Source organism: Phasianus colchicus, chromosome 1, assembly GCF_987193195.1.
Source record: "Phasianus colchicus chromosome 1, bPhaCol1.hap1.1, whole genome shotgun sequence".
Classification (NCBI taxonomy): domain Eukaryota; kingdom Metazoa; phylum Chordata; class Aves; order Galliformes; family Phasianidae; genus Phasianus; species Phasianus colchicus.
The window spans coordinates 2736553-2761075 of record NC_143436.1 but is presented as its reverse complement, the minus strand read 5'-3'; the positions used below and the strand labels follow the sequence as shown (position 1 = coordinate 2761075).

The window sequence follows — 24523 nt, the reverse complement described above, 5'->3', positions numbered from 1 at the left end:
GTGCCACATTCCATCTGGTAGTACAGATTTGTTTGTTCATTTGAGTTTTCTTAGCTGCTCTTTCTGGGATCGTGATCTCTTGTGAAATGGCTTGTTTTTCTTTTTTTCCCCTCTTCTTTTAAAGATGATGCCTTTGAGTGGGTGGCACAGCCTGTTGTTTTTCTTTGTAGGGAAGCACGAGTAGTGAACTGGAAGTTCTGGGTGCAGTTTCCTTTGACTTTGAGAGAAAGGGAGCATTTGTTTGTGGTGTTTTGTCCCAGATAGAAGTAAACAATGAAACAAGATTTTGCACTTGAGTTCTGGCTATTAATGTTAGTCAAGAATGCAGAAAAATCTATCAAGTAGTAACTCCTTGGTTTGTCACTAAAGATACTCTTAGATGCCCCTTAAGAAAATAGGTTTCTCTCATTCAGTGTTATATTTTTCATCAGTGTTCAGTACTTCCCTTGTACCTTCTGACTAAACTGCAGACAACAAGTGGCAATTACTGGAAGGCAAGTTGGTATTTTCTTACTGCCAGCAGGAGATGGTGGTTAGAGTTTACCTGAACCTCATTGCTTCAACAAATCCAAAATAAAAGCATTTCAGTAGAGAGAGCAACAGTGCTCACCAGTGGTGTTTTTTTGTTTGTTTGTTTGTTTGTTTCCTTCAACCTATTTCATCTTCTTCACTGAAATAGCTTAAAAAATCTAGGAAAAAAAAAATTATCTCCTGGGCTGTGTACTTCTTCCTATGCCTACGGGATTGCATACTATGGCTCTTCTACTGCTTTTCTGTCTGTCTACTCTTCCATCTTATACTATACCATCTTAAAATGGTGCCAGTGCTCAGTAGGAGTCTGTACTTGGGTAATTTTTATGAGATAATGGCCTCTATGTTCATGCTCTGCTGGGTCTATTTTTGAAGGCATCTCACTTCCAGCAAGTAGATGTTCAGAACTTCTTAATCCTACTGTAAAGCTGGGGATTTTAGAGTGATGCCATGAAACTTCAGGTTAGATATTAGGAGGAAGTTTTTCACCCAGAAGGTGGTGACACACTGGAACAGGTTGCCCAAGGATGTTGTGGATGCCCCATTCCTGGAGGCATTCAAGGCCAGGCTGGATGTGGCTCTGGGCAGCCTGCACTGGTGGTTGGTGACCCTGCACATAGCAGGGGGTTGAAACTAGATGATCATTGTGGTCCTTTTCAACCCAGGCCATTCTATGATTCTGTGAAATTTTGTCCTTCTCTTGCTGGTTTGATTACATTTTCATCATCTTTGTTGGAATCTCGGATATCATTGATTTAAGTAAATGAAATACTCTTGCTGGATGATGCTACTCAAAGGTCAAAGAGGTGTGTGTGGCAGAAATAAGGGTATTGTTACTCTTTTTCACTGTAGTGATATCATGTTGGTTGGACTCAATGATCTCTGGAGGTCCCTTCCAACCCCTACAATTCTGTGATTCTGTGATTCTATGTTTGAAAACACGTTGACTGTTGGAAGGCATGGGAAGGCTTTTGGTGGATTTCTCTCTCAACTAAAATAGAATTCTTCTTCGTAACTCTTTGTAAGCTATAAATGGGGATATATTTCAGATGTTAAACTGTGCCATGGTCATGACAATTGGGAAACACTTTTCATAAATCCAGTAATCTTGTTTTAAAAAAAAAAAATTAACAATGTTCCCAAGTATCTGAAAGTCAGGGAATGAATAAAACAATCGTTCTGTTTTTTACTTTCTTAAAGTACATTGCTCTTTGCAAATCATCAAACAAACGTTTAGCAGGAGAAAAAACAACTTAGTGATGTTAGACTGAAAGCAGTGACTGGTTTCTGATATGTAGTGAGTATTTTAAGAAGAAGCTTCTTGTCCTGATCAGTAACTTAAAAACATCCGAATTGTTATCCTTAGGACTCTGTCTACCAGTGATGATGTTGAGGACCGGGAGAATGAGAAGGGCCGCCTGGAAGAAGCTTATGAGAAGTGTGACCGGGATTTGGATGAGCTCATTGTCCAGCACTACACTGAGCTCACCACTGCGATTCGCACCTACCAGAGCATCACGGAGCGCATCACCAACTCCCGGAACAAAATCAAACAGGTGAAGGCTGACTTTACATGTGTTGCTCTGCTTGCATCCCCTTGGTAGCCTCTAGTCTTGGTACAAATGCATGCGACTTCTTTTCCTGACTTTTGTTTCCTTATTTGTGGTGGAACACCAGCTCATGTTTTAACCTCTCATTTCTCACCTTTTTTCCCAGCTACTTGTCATCATCTTTAAGTGAACTAAAAATTGAATTGAGAAAGCAATGCTGACTGCTGATGGAACTGTGATGTGGCTGGGAGCAGAGCAGCCAGTCTCAATGCAGCAGTCCCTGGCTATGTCTTCTGCCAGTGTTTTCCATAGGATCTCCAATTGTCTTTTGAGAACACAAGTAATTAAAGAGAAAAATAAGAGGAGGATAAGAAGAGCAAAGCTTTGCAGTGCCCTCTATTCACTTACTGTCTGGGCAAGTTACTATCAGGTTTTTGAAGTTTAAGGGCTGCTAAGCTAACACTTTTCAATCTGATCTGTTCATGTCTTTATATGTTGGCCTCCAACAACCTCCTGAGTAGTCTGAGTGAATCATCAGCTTGTTTTTTTTCCTCAGAGAATATGAATTTTGGTGCTATTTCCAAACTCAGTTCTGTTGTGTGAATGTACATGAACTCTGTGCCCCCATGTATTTCTGCGTTTTGAGTGCTCACACTTCAGTAGTGTGTCAATAAATAACTCTGGTGCTCTTTGTTGTGGACTTGTTCCATCTGCTCTCTCCTTCCAGCTCTGATTACTGTAGCAATAGATAAATTCGTTGGTCTCCTGTCCTGTCTTCTATTTGCTATGTGGTTTGCCTCACCTAAACTCTGCAAACTAAGCACCAGAATTGTTTCATTTATTTATTTATTTTTCCTGGCTCTGAGGAGGTCTCAGAACCTTTCACAGTATTGCCTTAGGAACAGCAGGCTGTGACCCTTCTGGGGCTACGTACTGACCCTTCTGCCTTTTAAACTTCATTTAGCATTTTCAAAGAGAATGAGACATCTTGATGCTTTCCAAGGGTAAGAGTTCATTCCAGGATTTATGTACAAAGCTCAGCGCTTTGAAAGCAGAGATCAATTGCACTAAAGTTGAAGTAAACTATATAGGTGGCTTGTTTTCACATAGTATACTAAGCTTTGCAGAGGTCAAAACAAACATACAGAGGGAGACCTTTTGGTCCTGCCTGGAAGAAAGACTGTAAAGGTGGGGGACCTTTTGATATTTAAGTTTTCTTATTAGAAAACTATTATTATTTTTTCTATTATTATTTTCTTTTGGTCAACACGTATTGCAGTAGCTTTGTCCTAACCTCATGGGAAGCCCCAGATCTGATTTGTCATCAATCTGTATTACGCTATCAGACTTCCTTTGGATTTTGATTGCACAGGCATTTACTTATGTTAGGAACTGTGGAAATCATGGGTAGTCCAGATCCTTCTGTGTATCTGCCTTCTGTAATTAGTTCTTGCATGAATACCTGTTGGGAACAGCTTGCTTTTGGCTTGGTTTGGGATGTAGCTTTACAGTTATTACCTGTAAAACTGAGTTATAAAGGAGAAGTGCTTAGACCTGCTACAAGGAGGTAGGTTCTTAAAGACTTGCTGTTCATTCCTGTCTGTGCTCCCAAATGTAGATATAGTTCATCATCTTTCATGCAAGGGCAGATGTATGAATGTCTTGTGAGATTCCTTCTAACCCCACAGTTGTTGTACTTGACCCAGTTTTGCTCTGTGTAACAGCAATCCACTGCTGATGGTATGCTAGGTCAGTGAAACATTTTTAATTAAGGTATTGAACAGGGATTATGTCCAAAACGAAATCTCTGTGCGTTCTAGTTTCCCTTTGCTTTTGTGGCAAGTTATAACACTCTTACATTAGCTTTTCTGTTGGTCTGTGGGTTTTTCAGCATTAAACTTTGTAATGTCTTTCTGAAAAGAATAATGTTATTGTCTTGAAGTCAGTCTCTTCCTGCCTAGAGGTTGCCCTATATATCTAATTACCAAATGTCTGTATTTTGCTCTGTCCGTGTGTTTGGCATCTTCTAAAGGCTAACTGCCTTTATGTGGACAAGGTGCATCGAAGTGGGATTTCTGGAGTATTTTGAAGTCTGGCTATTTAAAAAATAAGTGGAAGGGCCTACTTTTCAGAGTCTCTCTTCATGTGTAATTCAGTGAGAGTTCCTGAGAGAAGACTGGAGCCTGAGTATTCAGAACTTATCTCGAAAACGAGAGTAGTGTGAAAGCAATGTGTGAAGCTGTGTTGTTAATTGCTTCCATGTTTTAATATCTGATTTATTTATATTATGTAAGAAAAATTAGCTTGTACTGACCTTATTAGAGGATACTAGAAGAACCTTAAAGCAGGGAATATAGGCTATGGATATGACCAAGGAGTATGGATAAGAAAAGCTCTTGCTGGTTCTTGTTAAGAGTGGGATAGAATAAGAAGAGACTTTGCCAGCTGAACAAATGTCTGACATACGATGGTGTGAAGCTCAAACTGAGAATGGTAAATGCTAGGGTGGTTCTCTAGGTCATAAAATAGCCTTGATAAGTAATAGAAATGCTGAGTTGTGTTGTATCCCAACAGCTATTTGTTTCATTGAAACCAGATCTCATAGAAACAAACCTAATATTGCTGTATTGGAAAAGTGATTGTACCATCAGGCAATTAGGCTTCAAGAAATTGACACGCAACTTGAAGGAAGGGAGGGGATGTGCCAGAAGATTCAATAGACAGATGGAAAATGTTTACAGCAGAAAATTTAGTAGTGGTTTATTTGCTTTCACTGCAAATTAGATTGTTGTTATATGCCAAAATACTGAAATGATTTTTGCAGAACTGCAAATAAGTCCTTGGTCACGGTTAATAGGATCCTGCATTTATTTGTGTTATCATACTTCAGTTAACTTCTCACTAATAGTACAAAACTTATACTAAAAGCATTTCATTTTCAATAAACAATTCCAGTTTCTTTTAGCTAGAGGAATACCAAGCAATTTTAAAGAACTTGAATTTTATTATTGTCTCATGATATTTTTGGAATTCTTAATGAAGTCGGTGTGGGAAAGGGCTGATTTGTGTTAGAAGTGCAAGTTACAGGGACAGATTTAATTAGTCTTTTGACACATTGCTTGTAGGTGAAGGAGAACCTGTTGTCATGCAAGATGCTGCTGCATTGCAAGAGGGATGAGTTGCGCAAGTTGTGGATTGAAGGAATTGAACACAAACATGTCCTGAATTTGCTGGATGAGATAGAGAACATCAAACAAGTGCCCCAGAAGCTGGAGCAGTGCATGGCCAGCAAGCACTACCTCAATGCAACGGACATGCTGGTAAGATGTCATACCTTGTCCTGGGTAGATATTCAGTGTAAATATCCTGGTCAGCTGTCTGATCATCTGCAGGCAGATCTGCCGTTTGTGTTTTTATGTTATTTGCTTTTTATTTTCTTACTTGTTTTGTCAGTTGCTGCTTTTTCTCTAACTGAAGTTTCTGTTTGTTTTTTGTTTTGATCTTCTCTGACTGGACTTTGGGTCACAGCCTCTGATCTTGTTTGGTTATCTCATGTTTTTATTTTGTACTTTCAGAGCTGTCTTTACCTGCTTACTTGTCCTGATCTTTTTTATAACCAGTTACTTCTTCACCCATTTGATCTGCACATAGAATTTCCTGCTGCTTTTGGAACTTTATATTTCTCTATGCAATTTTTTTTTTCATTCAGCGTTCTCATGTAGCTCTCCAAATTTCTTAGTCTTCTCCTGAGCTGTTCTGTATGCTAACATGATCTCTTCATGCTTTCCTATATTCTAAATATTGTTTAAGTGAATTTCCCAGGTGCCTGTGTTGTCATCATTCTTTATATCTTGTAAATTATTTCAACACTATTTTTGTTGTGGAAGAATTATGCAATTTCTATCCAAGTTCATCTCCCATAATGCACTCACAACATCAGTCATTACTCAGGAAACCATCTTTCGCTATTCAGGTGTGATTACTACTTTTGTCTTCCTCTATGTCTTTTACCAGGACTCTGAATCCTTGTTCCTTATCTGTAGCTTATTTTTCTTTCTTCCATCCCTTCAAGTATCTGTTTCCACCTCTTTTACAAGCACACCTTTCATTTCCTGTCCTGTGGTGAAGACAATTTTCCTTAACTTGTTTAAATTTCTCTCTTTCATTTCTAAACTTAACAAGCAGATTTCCTAAACAGACTCCAGTCCTTTATTTCTTGAAACTATCTTCTACAGTAACCAAAAAGTTTGAGAGAGATTATATCCATTCCTGACACATGTCCAGTTCTGAGATCCTCAGTACAGGAGGGAAGAACTTTCTGGAGCAAGGCTGATGAAAGGCCAGAAGGATGGTTTAGGAGCAGGAGCATCTTTCCTATTAGGAGAAACTGAGAGCACCGGGACTGCTTAGCTTTGGGAAAAGAAACCTGGAGGAGATCTGATCTGATAAGAGGCTGCAGAGAAAACACAGCCAACCTTTTCTCAGCAGTACCAGGACAAGAGGCACTGGGCACAGACTGAAATAAGGAAATTCTATTGAATGTAAGAGAACACTTCACTGCAAGGACAGCTGAACAGTGTGACAGGTTCCCAGAGAGATTATGGAGTCTCTGTTGATAATTTTCAGAACCAGATTGGGCATGGTCTTGGGCAGCCTGCTGTAGCTGGCCTTGCATCAGCAGTGGAGTTGGATTAGAAGATCTCTAGATGTCCTTGCAACCTCAACTATTCCGTAATCCAGAAGTGAAGACAAAAATGTTCACACTTTTTAGCCAATAATGCTTCAAAGAAGTTTTTTCATTGCTTTCTTTTTTGTTTCCTTTATTAACTTCACTGTCATTTGCATTTCTCGCAACTTCAATCTTAGCTGTGCCTCTTCACAGAATCACAGAATAACGAGGGTTGGAAGGGACCTCAAGAATCATAAATCTCCAATCCTCCCTGCCACATGCAGGGTCACCAACCTCCACATTTAATACTAAACCAGGCTGTCCAGGGTCTCGCTTCACTTTTTTTAATAAGCCATTCATTCATCAACGGGATGAAGAGCTGAAAATCTCAGCGTTGTCATCCTATACTCCTAGAGCCTAACTGTTACTTAATTTTGTTTTCTCTTACTTTACCTTAAATGTGACTTTTTCTGTACTTCTAAACTGTATTAGGAAGTCTCCTAATTGACTCTGATGGCTCATGTAAGTGTATCTTGATTTTTGTTGGTATTGTCACGTTTTCTTGCCTGATTTCACCCTATTGTCACCTTCCTGATCTTTTCTGTTGCACATGTTCTGTTTTCATGCCACATCCGGTGCAATCATCTTTCTGTAACCTGGTCACAATTTTCCCTTTTTTCTTTTTCAAAACCATCTTCCAGGGACACTCTCAAACTCATTCTCCTTAGATTCTCACTTTCCTTCAAATATGAACTATTGTCTTGTATCTTTCCTACCAGTCTGTAAGTCATCTGGGTTGGTTAATGTATCCATTTCTATTCAGTGCTAATACTGTTATTGGTTGAAGTGTCAACCAGTGTTGATAATTTATTTTATTGATAGACTTGGGCTAGTTTGCTTGTGGGTTTCTTTTTGTTGAAAAATTCTTTTCAGTGGGAAATTGCAGAAAAAAAAATCATTTTCTATCAGAAATAAAAGATAAAAAGTGTAAAAAGAGAAATGACATAACTTGTAATGCTCATATGTTTTAGAAATGTTTTGGAATACAAGCTTTTGTTGTATTCATAGAATCATAGAATGGCCTGGGTTGAAAAGGACCACAATGATTATCTAGTTTCAACCACCCTGCTATGTGCAGGATCGCCAACCAGCAGACCAGGCTGCACAGAGCCACATCCAGCCTGGCCTTGAATGCCTGCAGGGATCCAGGGACATCCACAACCTCCTTGGGCAACCTGTTCCAGTGTGTCACCACCCTCTGGGTGAAAAACCATGAGCAGTTTGCAATACATTGTGTGCAGTGTCTTTGGTATATCTATGTACACATACATGCATGTGTGTAAATGTGTTGTGCATGTGTAGCTAAGCTTGCCCAGGCCCATACAATACAGACAATATTAGAAGTACAAACTTCTGTAGTACATCACATTACTTTTGCCCCACGATGGAGTATCTGTTCTAAAGAAGTCAAATGATAATGATAGAAGAAGCTACTGTTTAGATTTTTATTAAATCAAGGAATGCAGTGAAAACTTGAGTGAAAATGAAATGCTTTCAGCTGCTCATTTACTCTTTACATTTTCATTTGAAGACAAATTTCACCTGAAACAGAGAAATGGTAACCAACCTGCATTTGGAGCCTTTTTATATACAAAAAATTGCTGTGGGCTCATTGGCTTTTGCCATCTTCTCTTAACGATGCCTCTGCAAGACTGTGATGTTGTAATTGCTCTCTGGCTGCAGGATAATTTCTTTCTCCTTTTTTATGATAAGAATATTATGTAAAATAATGACTAACCTGTCAGAAATGCAGAATGTTTATGGGTCTCTTTGTCTTCTGTATTGTTCCTCAAGGTAAACAGATGCTCCTGGCTTACGAAAAGCCCAGAGTGATCTGACAAGGAGCTTGTATCCCTCACATTGAAATTGGAGCACCGATTAATATTGTTGCCTGTAGCTTTGTGATATGTACAGTCTAAATTAGACCTTTGCAGTTGCTGTGTTAGGTAGATGCAAGCACGCTAATAGCATAATTTCTGGTTGCTGCAACGCGTTTCTGCAGTCTGTTCTTTGTATTCCACTCACATTAATTGAAGTAATTTTGCCACTGAAGCGTGTTTCAAACCTCTGCATTTAAATTGAAATTTTAATTCCCTTATTGTTTGGAAAAGACGGCTGAAGATGGCTTGTTACAGGTTTCATTATCAGTCAGAACTCTCCAGCTGCTGGTTCTAATGTGCAATGACTGAGTAATGCTGGGAAGAATTATTAATATAAGAGTGGCAGCTTTTCCCAGCCGCATGAACAAGATGCAAAGAATATCTTTTGACGGTATGAAGTTAACAATTTTAAGAGGCTGGTGTTGTTTCTCATTTTATATTTGTCTAAAGTAGTCGCAGGTGAGCTTCGATCATCATTTGTTCACATTGTGTGTTCTGGTGTCAGGGTTTGCTGTACTATAGCTGCAGGTTGCACACTTTGTCTTGAAATTCCAGTTCCAACTTCTGTTGAACTGTAAAGCTCTGGAGAAATTAAGAGGGTCCAGAGCACCCCAAACTCCTGATTAAGACAGAACATTTCAGTTATCTTCAACTTTTGTATTTGCTTTTTTGAAGTATGAGTTTGTATGTCTATCTGTAAAGGATCTGTTTTGTGACTCACATCACTACTAAAAGTGACATTCACTTTGATTTGGCAGTTGAGTGCGGGTGCACACATGTATGTGTATTTTGTCCTTACTGTAAAGCACAATCAGTGCTGAGAGAGGAATTCTAACATGGAAGGAGCTTCATGAAAAGGCAGTGCACACTCTCAATGGAAGAGCAGCAGAGCTGGTGATGGAGACAAGATGGGGCTGACTTATATAGCACCTGGCCTGGAGGCATTCCTGTAATTGCTGGAAGGCAGGAATCTGAATTATTCTTATCTGAGGCTGGAAGAGAAAATCTGGGCTACAGAGCACTATAGTCAAGTCAAATCTTGAAGAAGAGGGCACAGCAGGGATAGTCAGTGGTTGAGGACAGAAGGGCTCTTGTTTAGAGGTTCATGGCTAGTTTCCTTCAGCAGTGGGTTTTGAAGGGCAGTATGCTGAGACTACAGTTTCTTAATTAACTCAAATAGCATAGAGGTCCGTGGTGTTGATCTAATTGTTCTGACTCTACTTTTGACCCATGAGGTACCCATCGGGAGGAATTTATATTTTCATTTGTTTAAATAGTCCAAGAGATGAAATGCTGAAAACAGTTGGAGGAAGAAATGTTGTTGAATCAAGTAATTAAAGGTCATATCATAAGCAATTTTCATTTAATTGTGTTAGGCTATTTTCTTTGCATTGCCTGGCTTTTAACTGTCCAGCTTTGCAATTTTAATGAGCTAATATCACTTTGACAAAGTGTATAGACTTTTAAAAACAACTTTTAAATCCAATAGACCATGGTATGCTTACTCTGAACTTGATTTCTTATTGTAAGAATACAGTTCCTTTGAATGCAGGATTGTAGCACGTAGCAAAACAGTGTGAAACTGCACAAATAGATCCATAGGATAAAAGTAAGGATTACTGCCATACCAGATGAGTTCTTTTTTTATTAAGAGGATGACAGAAAGCAAAGAATAGATGAGAAGGAGGAAGTAAGGAGCCCTCTGACTGTTGTTCACTTTGGTTTGATGTGACACCTGGTTTTGTTGCAGAGCTAGGAACCGATGTGTCTGTTTTACTCAGGAGCACAGCCTTTTCCTTGAGTCTGTCTGAAATTGTCTAAATTAGTAGAAAGTTGGAGAGGGGGAGTAATTTGTTTCTCAAGAAGTAGGCCAGGGAACACTCCAACACAGACTTTTTTCCTTTTTCAGTGTTAAGGACAATTTTAGTTTCCTTCTGTCAGGGGAAGAATAATGTCTCCTGTTCCTTTCTGAAGTGAATAATAGCATTGGGCTTTTCTCAGAGCTGACTGCTGTCTTAGTGCCAATTTGCATTGTTGCCAGTTGGTTGAGTTTCTAGACCTGAGTGACTGTTTTGTTGTTGCATTCAATTAAGTGTACTTAACATAACATCCAGTTGCACAGATGAGGGATATCTGTTTGCAGGTAAATGTGGTCATTTTCATTTGTGTTGATACTGCCCACTCAGAGCATAGAGTTCACCACTGCATCCTTATGGTGTATTAAATGAATTTCTACACAGCTTTAGAGACTCCTTTGTTAAGATTGGTAGGATTAATGAATTTATTTTTTTGTAATGGTTTGTTATGAAACCTAATCCTTCTGTCAGGATCTTTCTTGTCTAAATTAGAAACACTGGTCAGCCCCGATGTCTGCATACAAAAGCATTTTACAAAAGTTCCTTTTTTTTTTTTTCAAGTGGGCTCTGGGAGGTGGGAATACAGTCAGAACACATTCTAATATGAAGACATGCTATGCAGAAATGATTGTAAAGCTACTGAGGCAGTGAAAATGGAGAGGTGGCATAAAGAAAGGAAGGAGGACAGACAAACCATGAGTAAGATATTTGGAGAATAGTGCATGATGAGAAAGGATTTAGCTTTCTCTGGAAAGGGGGAGTCAAACAAGAAGCTTAAATATGAAAATATTTTCCAGTACAGTGGACTGGATGATCCTGGAGGTCTTTTCCAACCTTGCTGATGGTATGATTCTGATATTTTCTCAAGACCAAGGAAGGAAAGCTGCTCACCTATTTGGCCTCTTCTTTCCCATCTCATTATCAAAGAATCATAGAATCATTAAGGTTGGAAAAGATCTCTTAGATCATCTAATTCAGCAGTCATCATTGCCATGCCCACTCCCACATCCTTATGACTGTTGACAAGGGTGGATAATGATAGGACGAGAGGGGATGGTTTTAAATTGAGACAGGGGAGGTTTAGGTTAGATATTAGGGTGGTGACACACTGGAACAGGTTGCCCAAGGAGGCTGTGGATGCCCCATCCCTGGAGGCATTCAAGGCCAGGCTGGATGTGGCTCTGGGCAGCCTGGTCTGCTGGTTGGCGACCCTGCACACAGCAGGGGGTTGGAACTGGATGATCATTGTGGTCCTTTTCAACCCAGGCCATTCTATGGTTGCTCAGTGCCACATCTGCCCTTTTCTCAAACACCTTCAGCGTCGATGAGTCCACTGCTTCCATGGGAAGTGTCCTTTCTGAAAACAGTTTCCCCTAGAGTATATGTGGCATTTAGAGTCATTACATCTTTCCAGAAAATGTTGGATGTTTGTAACTCTGGGCATAGGGTTTGATCTCATTGTCTGACTGTGACTGCTTTCCTTAGTGTAGGATGAGGAGAGGCTTTCAGTTAAACGTAATGTGTGGTGACATCTCTTCTCATACTAAATGTCTGAAATAAATAATTTTAAAAAGTAACAGGATTTTATTTACTGCCTGCATTCCTTTCAGGCAAAACAAAGGACGTTAATAAAGGAAGTCTTTCCTTTTGTTTCTTCAATTCTGGAATTCAAACACTGCGGTGGAAGAGTGTTGTAATTTTGTAATTAATGCCTTCAGTGAAAATAAGAGACTTTTGTTCATTTGGATTTCTACAGAATTTTTTTTATTACAGAATTTAAGTTTTGGCTCTGCTTCAGATTCTTTCTTTTGAATTACAAAAATAGTAATACTTTTCATTACTTCTTGCCTTGAAGTCTTTCCCCAGTTACCACAGTGTCTTCTCATTGTAGGCTCAGTAGCTTTCGAAGAAGCCCTTTAGAAAGCAGAATTGAGAAGATGACATCTCCAGGGTTGTGTCTCATTTTAGGTTTGCTGTGTGCAAAGCATTTATACTTAAAAGAACTATTTTGTCCTAGTTTTTAATGATTGGCAGATTTTATTATTTCTGATAGTTGCATTCTTGAGGCTTGGAAGACAAAGAAGGCAGCTTTGTTTTTATTAAGCTTGCTGCATGAATGTGATATGTGCTAGTTGTTCACAGGTAAACAAGGAAATTATGAGCTTTCTTGAGTCTTTCCTGAAGATTCATTTTGAATGCTGTACCTTTACTCAGATGACAGAGCTTATTAGCATTATTTGTTTGCCCCAGAGGAGCATTGTAAAGCTGAAATAATTAAGTTTGGAAGAGTACTTATAAGTTCTTTATATGAGAAGCATTGGTGCTGTGTATCGTTAGAATATATTTCACTTCTATTCTTTCTTTTTCTGTTCTTTTCAAATTTAGAAAAAAAACCCTCACCTTGCTAGAGTACAGTTGAAGACATCAGAGAACAGAAGGCTTCGTTCTCTTTGAAACATCTTATTTTTTTTTGTTGTTGTTACTACACTTACAGATAACTTTATCTCATTCTTTTTATCCTGTAATTTTCATTATCTGAGACAGTCTAGTATATTAAGCTGTTACTGCCTAATACTGCTTCATTTGCGTTGGCACGCACTTGACCTCAACCCCTCTGCTCTTGGTTAATGCACCAACAAGCATTGATATCTCTCTGGAGTATTATCATGTGGCTGTTAGCTCAACTAATAACATCCATTCATTTAAGCTGATGAAAGTTTATTAAATAAGAAAACATGCTATAATGAAGGTGGAATGGATGCGTCTAGTATTTTACTATGGTAAGATTCAGCTGTACAACAGCCACTGGTCATGATGAAAGGGGAGATGTTGATAAAGTTTTGATCTATGCTTTTGGAAATTGACATTTCTCAACGTTAAGCTTAATCTTTCCTGATCATAGTGTAGATGTAGCAATGAGAAGTTCTTTGCTGAAGGCATTGTCTCCACCATTTAATGATGCATCTTTTCTTTGGAGTAGCAGCTTGAGGGCTCTGGTTTTTAATTTGTATTGGTTGACTTTTAAACTCATGAAGCTAGGAGTAGTAAGTACCTTGAGATTAGTATTTCTTTTGCCATTAATATTGTTGGTAATTCTTATTATTGAGGTATTTTATGGACTTAATTCTGTGAGACTTTTTAACACTTCCAGTAATCATTGGTCTTTCCATGATTTCTTTTTTAAGCTCTGATTTGTACAGGTGTAATTCTGCCCTTCGTGAAACATGGCAACAAACACCAGCAGAATTTGTTGGGAGTTGTAGTGGGTTATGGGACAATGTAAAATATAATCTAGATAAAATTGATTGTATTTTTTAATGCAGCTCAAAAGGCAGGGAATGATGGGTGAAGAAGAGTCATTTAATTTTCACTGGGGTGTTTGAAAAGAGTTATCCCTGAAATTTTCAAATTTCAAATTTTCAAACTGATTTATGGCTGGTGAAGTTGGTGTAATGCTACCAAGTAACCTTCAGAATAGCATGAAAGATGAAATGTTGTCATGTAGACCCAGAGGAAGGCTTGCACTGATCAGCTTGTAAATGAAGATCTATAGGTAGCATGCCTGTTTGAGGAGGCATTGGTTGTCATACAGTTCAGTGTTACCTATTGTGACATCTGTATGAATTCTGTAATAACCAAGTTAATAATTATAGAATCATAGGATGGCCTGGGTTGAAAAGGATCACAATGATCATCTAGTTTCAACCCCCCTGCTGTGTGCAGGGTCGCCAACCACCAGACCAGGCTGCCCAGAGCCACATCCAGCCTGGCCTTGAATGCCTCCAGGGATGGGGCATCCACAACCTCCTTGGGCAACCTGTTCCAGTGTGTCACCACCCTCTGGGTGAAAATTAGTAGGTAAAGAGCTAGTTGGAAAGAGCTGAATTCCTTTAACAACAGAGTAATGGGCTGGGGAGTGTGAAAGATTTGAGATGCTGTCTCAAAGACAGAAGGAGATCAATTTTGGAAACTGTAGGTTTGCATTAAAAAAAAAAAAAAAGTCCCAATGTTTTCCTGTTGTGCATTAGGCCCTCATTGTTGTAGACATCATTTATGTTGGCAGAGGATGTTTGGGATGGATGGTCCTGAAAAACCCCGCTTTTCTTAATGGCAGTTAAGGATGAATGAGGATGCATGAAATCAGAGGTCTAGTGTGGAAAGGAAAAATAGATGAAAGAGCCTTGAAAATTTTTTTTTTGATTTCACAATACCTACAATGGTATCTCTATTCCATGATAGTGCTCCAGTGAGATTTAATGTAGATGGCAGCACAAAGTCAGACCAAAGGTGTGCTGAGGCCACTGATGTCTGATGGAGGAGATGCTCAGAAAGAAGATGAAGATGGAGCAAGCAATAGCAGGCCTTTTCCAAAACATTGTGAGCTTCCAGCAGCAGGCAGCCTTTCACTGAGAAACTGCTGTGTTTTGTGTTGAACAGAGCTCGGTAGGTTTCTTCCTTGAATCTGTCCCTTTTACTTTTGGAACCAGTTTAAACTTTTGGCCTCAGCAGTGTCCCATGGGAATTGAGTGTGTGCCTGGGCTGTGTGAGCCTCTCAAATGTGATACCTAGCTTTTAATTTGCTAATTTCATCCGATTTCCAAGGAGCTGCCAAGAATTCAAGGCATGCAGCTGTCACATGTACCAAGTCCATGTGTGTCTTTTTTCCATTGTGTCGTCATCTGATAGTCTAGATGCAGATAGGTACACAGAATTCCTTGTTTCGAGGAAGTCATTTGGCCATAGTGTTGCTGGGATAGCTCATATTTTGTATTGAAGTTCAACTGAGCAGTTGGCTGATCCTTTCATGGCTTTTAGCTGGTCTGTTCCTTGAGCACTGCTTGTGGTTTCAGCACTTCATTACTAGAAAGACATTGATGAATTAGAGAGAGTGGAGGAGGAAGGAGAGTGATTGATGGCTGGCAGGACTAAGAGAAAATGGCAAGAATTAAATTTATGTAGGTGGAGTAAAGGACAGCAGGTGAGGGACAGAATTCTGTAAATATTTTAAAGTTTGTAGGGGAAAGTAGTAAGTTAGGTTGGGCCACCACCATTTGCATAAAGATTTAAGAACAATAAGGACGGCTGCACTTTGTATTACTATGTTTATAACAGATTTGCTTTGATGTTTTCATAGTAGCAGTATCTTATCAGCAAAAGATGTAAAACCAATATTGTAAGGTAGAATTAAGGTGGTAAAATAGTTGTGGGTAAATGGCTTTGTCATCTAATTGACCTCTGTGCTTGTATCTGACATTACTGATTATTATTATTTTTTCCTTAAAGAAAACAAGACTAGCTGGGATGGTTGATCTGGAATGTAGGATCATGGAATTAAACTTGTTGGAACTTGTGTGGACGATACCCTTCTGCTCTTTTGAAGCATTGAAGAAGTGTGTTATTCTTCTGCCTTCACATACACCTTCTTACTGTTAGGTGTTGTACTGCATGATGGCTGCTTGCTGCCTATTTTTGTGGAAGTGGCTGCATTTCAGTTGTGTTACATGAATGTGCAAGTGGGCAATCTAATATAAAGCACTATATTTAAGAGAAAGCAAACCCCACAAACAAAAAGTAACCCTTTTTACTCTTTTTATGTCTATGTTTTCCCTGTCCTTACACTACTAAATAAGCTTACCCTGTTGGCTTCTCAGGGTGAGCTGTTCTTTTGCAACCTGTGCATTGTTTTGTGTAAGTCAGTATCTCCTACTTTTCTCCCAACTGTCTTCCTCAATGATCAGCAAATCCCTTTATTTATAAAAGAGAAGAGACCTCAGTTATTTTCCAAAACACTACAGGGCTTGCCTTCTTTACTTCTCTGTCTTTTGGAACAGTTTTGGAATGCTATTTTAGCTTGCTAATTCTTCCAAGATGGTTTAAAGGCGAACAAAATTACTCGTAATTTTTTCCATCATCTTAATATCCAGTGTGCTAATCAACACTCAGTACTGTTCATTATGAGTGCTTTATAGGCATTCATTAATCCTCACATCCTGTGTGCCTTTTCTCCTTTTTTTTTTTTTTTTATAAGGGAAAACAGGCAGTGGTAGTCAGGAATAGCTCTCTGATCTGTGTGCTTTTCATGTTCTCCATGCTTTTTTTGCCACAGGCTCCTTGCTTTGACACTGTGTTGGTGTTCTTTCAAGTCCAGGGTCATCTTAGCTTGCCTTGTCCTGATACCATTTCACACCATGCTGTACACTGGCCTAGGGTGATTTGGTGGGGGATGATTCCCTGTCCTTGGATTTGTTAATGTAGCTTGGGTGCAAGTTTTCCTTACATTCCTTCATTTGGCTGTGACATTCTTAAGGACAGAAACACAGTAGCTTCATCCTACATGCCCTTGATACCAAAATACTGAACAAATTTTGCAGTTGATAAACTAGTTCACTTGATAAGACTTATGTCATGCTTCTAATTAGAACAATATTAATGGAGTTTAAAAACAGGCTTATTTTGTTGTTCATTGTGTTACCCTAGCACTGATGATTCCAAGTACTCTTTAGATGTTGTACTGAGGGATGTGGTTTAGTGGGGACATTGGTGCTAGGTGGACAGTTGGACTGGATGGTTTTGGAGGTCTTTTCCAAGCTTGGTGATTCTGTGATTCACACACAAGCCAGATGTAGACAGAATTTAGCAAACTGCTTGTTTAGATCAGGCTACCTGCAATTTAGACCTTTCTTTTTTTAAAGTCAGGTACATTTCCTGTACCTTTTGAAAGCAAGTTACTTGTAAAAGTAGTAGATCAATTCTCTCCCTTTTAAATGTCAGCATTGTCTTTATTCATCCAGCAAAGCAGCTGAAGCCTTCTAGGCTGCTGCTGTTTATTTGCTGTTTTATTCAAAGGGTTCAGCTTTTCTCCATTTGTCGTACTGTGTTTGTGTATGACTTGACTTTTTTTCCCTTCAAATTGTGACCTACCACATTGTTTTCTTTTAACCTTTCTCAGTTGTTTGCTCTTTGTCTTTTTGTATCTGTCATCTGAATTGAGAGTAGACTGGTATCCCAGATGGAAAGCATTTTGTTTCCTGGTCTGAACAACCATTATTCTCTTTTTCCACCCTGAAGGAGAACTTCAAGGCTTTCATTTTTATCTCTGCTTATAGACTTCCACAATATTGGAGGTCTAGAATTAAAAAATTTCTCTGTTTTACAATACTTTTTGGAAAACTTAAATACTGTTGAAAACCCCCTTAAGGGATCTAACTGAAAGCAGATTGGAAAACTTTGGACACAGTTGAGAATACTTTTTTTTTTTAAGACATATCTTTCTCATGCTTAGGTTATAGTGTACATAATAAATTAAAACCTCCCAAATTGGTTGTTATGATAAGCAAATGTTTGACCATATCTTCTTTTTCAGATGATAAAGCTCTACTATAAACTGATGGTGACCTTTAAACCAGCTGCATAATATCTCTGGTGCCACAGTTATTTTTTTTATGAACTTAGGATTTTTAGTGCATATGGAACAGAGCTTTTTTTCCAGCCTTATTTCATTGATCCTTATTTTATAAAGGGTCACTGCATATTATTGTACTTTATACATAAGTAGATTTTAACGTCAGAGGTGACTGAGTTTATGCAACTCAAATTCTGTTGTTGGACGAACCAGTGTTTTTATTACCTTCCAACAAATAGAGTAATTTTGTATTTAAGTATGTCTTTCATTGAGAGAGCCAGGCTACTTTCAGAGATTTAAAAAAATATATATAAATATGAGAAAAGTGGTAATAAAGATTACCTCCCTTTTTCTTTTGGTAACATTTACATGTGGTAGAATATCTATTTAAAGAACTCCTCCCCTCTGTATGCAGTTGTACATCTATTAGCCCTTTTATTAGTATGAGTGCAATATGTAATAGGAATATTGAAAAGAACAGGCAACTACTTTGAAAATCTAGTCTAAGCTGAAAGGATAAATTAAAGAGGAGAAAATCCAATTGCATATCATACTGTTCTTTGTTTTATAACATCTTCAGTCTTCTTTGTCCAACCAAGGATAAGAAGAAAAAAGAAAGTGCTGTATATTAATTGTGCCCTCAGTTCAGGATGTGTCTGAGCTGGCAGCAGTATGGGGAAGACAAGGTTCAGGTCCCTCACCAACTTGCTGAGTAATGCATTTCTTTTTCCAAATCTCACTCGTGTCACTTCCAACCCCCCTGCCACGTGCAGGGCCACCGATCTCCATATCCACCATACAAATTAACAAAATGATTTAATCTTATATTTTGTATTCTGAAATATGATCTAGGGTGCTGCTCTACAGCTTGCTTGTTGCCACAGTTTAAAGAAGTTCTACGTAGGTGAAACTACTGAAGAGGATTTCTTTTTGTACATAGTGTCTCCACTCCTAAACTGAGTGGAGATCTTCCGTTGACCTCCATGAACTTGGACTGAGCTTCTGGTTACTTTCCAGGCTTGAACTGTTCTGAACATAAAAAAAAAAAAGTCTTTTTGTCTTGAGCTCTGTCTTGATAATTGGTGGTAATGGGAAATGAAATGCCTGAAAAGAAAAGAGCATTTATTTGAGGCTTCATTGGAGTGGGGCTGCATCAAGTTAAAAGGCTCCAGGTGTGCATAACATTGAAACTTGTCTGTGCAGTTCAATCACTGGGAAAGTGGCATTTATCAAGGACATAACTTCAAGCTTGTCTGACTGCAAATATGGACTGTCAGAAAAGATAACTTAAAGTCCAGTAGCAGACCCTGCAAAAAAAACCAAAAAGCTACTTTTTTTCCAGAAAAAGAAAGTTCAGTGCATGACAGTGTGAGGTTTTTGTTTTTTAAGTACAGTAAATGATTGATTGTTCCATTTGTTTCTTAACACATTTGAGAGCTGGATGTTTGGTTTTAATGATTAGCTTTGAGAATAGCTTTTTAGTAACTGGAAAGGTAAAAATTGAGCTGAAAGATTTGAGTGCAAAGCTTTAGATTTTGTTGTGTGTGTTTTAGTTGATACTTTCACCGGGTGTCGTAGCTTTTCCTAATGACATTTTCCTCTTTGCTTTCCTTGCTGCATTTTCATCTCTCAGCTTCTCAGTTTGACAAATGTTGTTCCTGATTTTGTTCCTGCTTTGTTGAAATTGCTGACAGCTTGCAGGGCAGTGATGAATGCCTGCACATCCCCCCCAGAGTGACTGGGGGTTAAAGCACCTTTGTGATTGGGAAATTTGGGATACATTCCCACCTGCCAAAGGAAGGAGATAAAATTAGCACTTATGTTTACTTCTACCCAAAGTTTCTAAGCTGTGTCTGCACTGCTTGTTGACCCTTCTCTATTTGTATGCACTCTGACATGTTGGCTCTTTGGGGAGGCGTGAATTTGGTTTTTTGTTTCATCTGCAGTATGGTTTTATGCTCATATTCAAATAACTGTTCAAAAATAGATTTTGGGAAGAAGAGGATGGATAGCTCATTATGTGTGAAATGGTAGGAGCCATGTAAGTGCTGTTTGACTTCAGTATAGCTGGGATTAGGAGGAATCCTGTTCAGTCCTCTGATTGACAGACAAATTCTTTTTCAGCATTGACAAAATTTAGGCTTTCAAGAGGTCTTCAAGGAAATCATGATGAAGTTCTCCCCTGTGGACTGCCAATATATCATTGTTTGATTGTTCTGTGACTTATATTAAGTGATGTTGTGTAATCTAGATGCAGGTGCATGTGGCAGAGCAGCAAATGGATGCTCTCATTCCATGGAAAAAAAGAGAATTTCATGTTTAGCAACACTTTTCAGGAGCAAGGAAGGAAGGAATGCAGTTTTCTCTTAGAAACTGCTCTCAATTTTAAAAGTTGGAGTGCCCCAAAGCTATTTCAGGGTCATTCTTGATTTGGAGGCAAGCACAGTAATATACTGTTGATGTATGTTCTTTCAGTATAGTTAATATTTACTGGTATTAAGGGACCAGACCTTAGCTTGGATGTCTGCTTACTGTATTCCTTGCTTCTCATTTTTAATGTTTAGCTGACGGGTTTGCTACAAACTTAAATCCTGGAAAGCAAGCAAATGCCATATTTCACCAGTAGTATCTTAAATTATTAGATACTTGATTTTCTTCAAAAAATTTAAATACCTGCTTTTCTCTGTAAAAGGTGATGCACAGTAAAATAAGCTATGCTTGCTGTTATTTCTAATTCATTTCAACATCAACCTTGAAGTAAGGGATGCTGCTGGGGAGCGCTGGATCTTTCTAAGCAATTGTAGAAGATTTGTGAAGTGTTTAGCAATAGTAATCTGGGAGAGATCCAAACTGATAGTGCTGCTTTAATACCTTAATTTGTCCTTCCTGGTACGTTTTGTTCATGGCTTTTTTTTAGGGGACAAAGATTAATTAAGTTTCTCATTCTAGCGCCCACTGGATGCCAGTCTGTTGAAGTGCCCTGTAAAGAGCAGGGCAGTGTTGCTTATGGCTTGTACACGATGTTGCATGTCTGCATTTTCATCCCTGGAAGTGTTCAAGGCAGGCTTGGATGGAGCTTTGGTCAACATCAACATGAACTAGTGGGAGGAGTCCCTTTCAACCCAAACTACCCCATCCCAAACCAATTGTAAACTCCTTGCTACTTACATATAATGCCATGATCCCAGTCTGGTGCTTGTGTAGAATTATTGTCCTTTATTTGAAACTTGATAAGCAAACATTGTAAAACCAACCCAAACCAAAACACACCACAAATACACTAGAAACTGGAGTAATGTTTCCTGGGTGTTCATGTAATGAAAAGAAAAAAGATGTTGAAACAACATTGTTAGTATCTTAACACTTTTCCACACTATAATCCTTTTAGTTTGATACCTTTTGCTTTAATTTATTCAACAAATGATATTTCAAGTAGCTTGTCTTAAATGTATGTTCATGAGTTTTGAAGACTGCTCATTAGATTTCAATTATTTGCATACTGAATCCTCTCTGTATATTGAGTTTTCTCTTAAGAGTACATATAGTGAAACAACAATGAAACAACGACTTTTCTACTTTAAAAGAATTTGTGGATAGAATTGTCCTGGTATTCAGATATTCCTCCAACTTAAGGGAAAGGTTCTGAGAGGTGCATGAAATGACCTTGGGAAGTTGTCGTGTGTTTTCATTCCAGGTATCAGCAGTGGACTCCTTGGAGGGTCCCCTTCTTCAGGTGGAGGGATTGAGTGATCTGAGACTGGAGCTCCACAGCAAGAAGATGAACATGCACTTAGTCCTGATAGACGAGTTACACCGTCATCTTTACATCAAATCAACTAACAAAGTGGGACAACGCAACAAGGAGAAGGGGAGAATAAGGTTGGTTTGATGTGATGCTAACCAAGGGCAATGGGTCTAGGAGGGAAGAGGACAACCTTCTCCCTGTCATCAGCAGAAACTTTCTTGGGACAGTAACATCAATTGGAATTTTCATTCTTAGAGTAGATTTGTAAGCAACTTTCTCTTGCTCGTGGCTGTGAAGATCCTGAGACCTCCATGTATTCTGATGCTCTTTGGAGCCTTCGAGCAGTCTGTTCTTTCGCTTAGTGATTCTAATGTTTTTTTGCTGCTTCTCACAGAATTATGATGAGGTCAGTTCCTTTTAGCATTCTTTCCCTTCCTTGATACATATACCCTTCCCACAAATGCCATGATAGTGAGGCTCTCAGGTCAGGCAGAGGGAATATCACAGAGGAGAAGTTCATCTTTTTTATCTTGCTGCCAGGGTTTAAAAAACTTCCAAGTGATCATAAGGTTACTAGCCAGAAGCCACAACATTGAAGCGCCCGAGCAATGTCTTAGCTTTGTAGTGTTCCAAAGATGTTTTAAGTATGTTGAAACACTTTACTTGGTTGATGTTTCTGATCAGTGGGAATTCAGCTCAACTGGTACTTTTTCCTAATTTTGTGAATTCTAAATTTGATGGCAGTAACTTTTTTGGGAGGGAAGAAAGGAAGATACTGGCTAGAAAAAAGAGTGAGTGATTGTCATTTTTTGTAGAGCAGGAGAGATAATAAACAATGATGGGGAGCAACAGAGGAGTCAGCATATAATTAAGATGCATAGAAAAGATAAATTAGCATTTTATTATGTGGAAGGAGGAATTAAAAAACGCTAACCAAAAACAAGAGGAGAGATAGTAAGTTTCATTAAATAAATTTGTGAAACTAAGAATTGTTTGAAGTTGAAGTTTCGAGGAAAGGGAGTTGTTAGCAAGGCCTCTCTCTCTTCCTTACTCATCTTGTTAATTAAAAACAGACAAAAAGCTTTCGTGTACCCAGACTATGCAACTACTAATTAACTGCGTTTTTGTATGACTGCTACAGGGGCACTTATCTTTTTCTTGCTTTGTCTTTTTCCATATTCCTTGTTATACATCACTGATACGATATTAATATGAACACTTGGATCAAGGACAATCTTGTAGCTTCATTTTGGTGCACGGCCCTAGACTGCTGTCAATTAGGATGCAATTATAGTTACTTAAAATCAACACAACAAGTGTGCTAGATCTAACAATGCTAATCTGGAATGCGAAGCCAATTCCTTTAAGTGTGGCATTGTGGATATGTAGAGTGTAGGTGGATAGTAAGGTTAGCCCTTGTTTCTGCATATTTCTGTAAGTAATTTGACCTCTGTGGGAATACACAAAACTCATTAGAGGGAGCCTTCTCTGTTTCTTTATCTTAGAAATGATTTCTTGCATTTGCTCCCCTGCCATATCCACCTTTATGGCTTTCATTATGCAGCTGAAGCAATACAATGTATTCTTGGCAAATTATACTATATGAACTATGGAAATGACCAAGTCTTTCTGCTTTCAGAGTAAGAAGGTTGCTTTGGAGAAGGGTTTATGTAGATGTACACAGAACAGGAATTTGGAGGGGAGGAGAAAGTGAATATTGCTAGAGGGTGCTAGAAAAGCTTGAAGGAGTAAATAGTTTACAAAGGCTGTGGAACTGGGGCATCTCTATTCCATATGTGGTTTTCTAGGAAGATCATAACAATTCTATGTCAATATTTTTATCAGGAGTTAATTGTACTGGAGGTGAATGTTGCTGTGGCCACCAGTCAGAGAAATCTAAAGCTGTAATAAATTCAGGGTGGCTTTGGGTTAGCAGGTTTTTGTTGCTGATTCAACAGTGTTCCCTCATCATTGCTTTTTGGCTTTTGTTGTTTTTCAAGTATATTTACACATTGTCACTTGTACCCATCTATGGACTTGTGCTTTAATTTAGGTGTCATAAACCTCTTTATCAGAACTGTTACATTTATCTCGTTTGCATGCACATTTAAGAAATAATCATATTTCGTCAATGAAGATTCTACGTGACAGTAAAGAGTTTGCTTTAATTTTTTCCCTCATACAGTTCGCTTGTGAAAGATGCTTCTTCTGTACCCCTCATGGATGTTACTAACTTGTCTACACCTCGAAAGTTCCTTGAAACTTCCCAGTTCAGTACTCCTGGAAGCTCCAGCAGTGAGTATTTCAGTCGCTTGTGTTCCTACCTGGCTTATTTTGTAGTACTTCAGCTGGTTTTTTCAGGAGTAGTAGAGGGTATATCTTCCCCTCTTCTTAGATGTCTGCTAATGGGAGTCCTGAGATAAAAAGATACAAAGAAAATTTGTAAAATACTGTGAAATGAGAGAGTGGTAAATCCAGGGGCAGAATTCAGTTATATCTGCAGGGTTTTTTTGCAAGTAATCCTTATTCATCTTCTTAAATTAGATACACTTTGTTTTCTTTGTCTGTTCTTGTGTTGATCATATCTGTGATATCTAGGACAAGAGATGTGCAGTCAGTTCAGTTTCCATAGAAGTCTCCTCTATATTTTATGTAGGCAAGCAAGTATATGTAGATATCACAAAGTATTTTGTTGTGTTGGAGCCCAAAGGTCAAAGCTTTTCCTTGTGGCAACTTTGTAAGTTTGACTAGAAAAGTCCCTAGACACAGGATTAATCTAGTTGTCTTTATATACCTGATACAACAGATACTAAGCAAAATACTCAGATAT

General features: G+C 38.6%; 1 protein-coding gene across 2 annotated transcripts in view; it reads left to right on the top strand.

Annotated features, from left to right (window-relative positions):
• The window catches only part of EXOC4 (exocyst complex component 4), a 402320-nt gene that overhangs the window by 18124 nt on the left and 359673 nt on the right, over positions 1 to 24523 (top strand). For both annotated transcript variants that reach the window (XM_031605115.2, XM_031605116.2), the window contains exons 2-5: positions 1898 to 2087; positions 5207 to 5401; positions 21643 to 21827; positions 23879 to 23988. In XM_031605115.2, coding sequence (XP_031460975.1) covers positions 1898 to 2087; positions 5207 to 5401; positions 21643 to 21827; positions 23879 to 23988 — 680 coding nt within the window. The remainder of the gene's footprint in view (positions 1 to 1897; positions 2088 to 5206; positions 5402 to 21642; positions 21828 to 23878; positions 23989 to 24523) is intronic.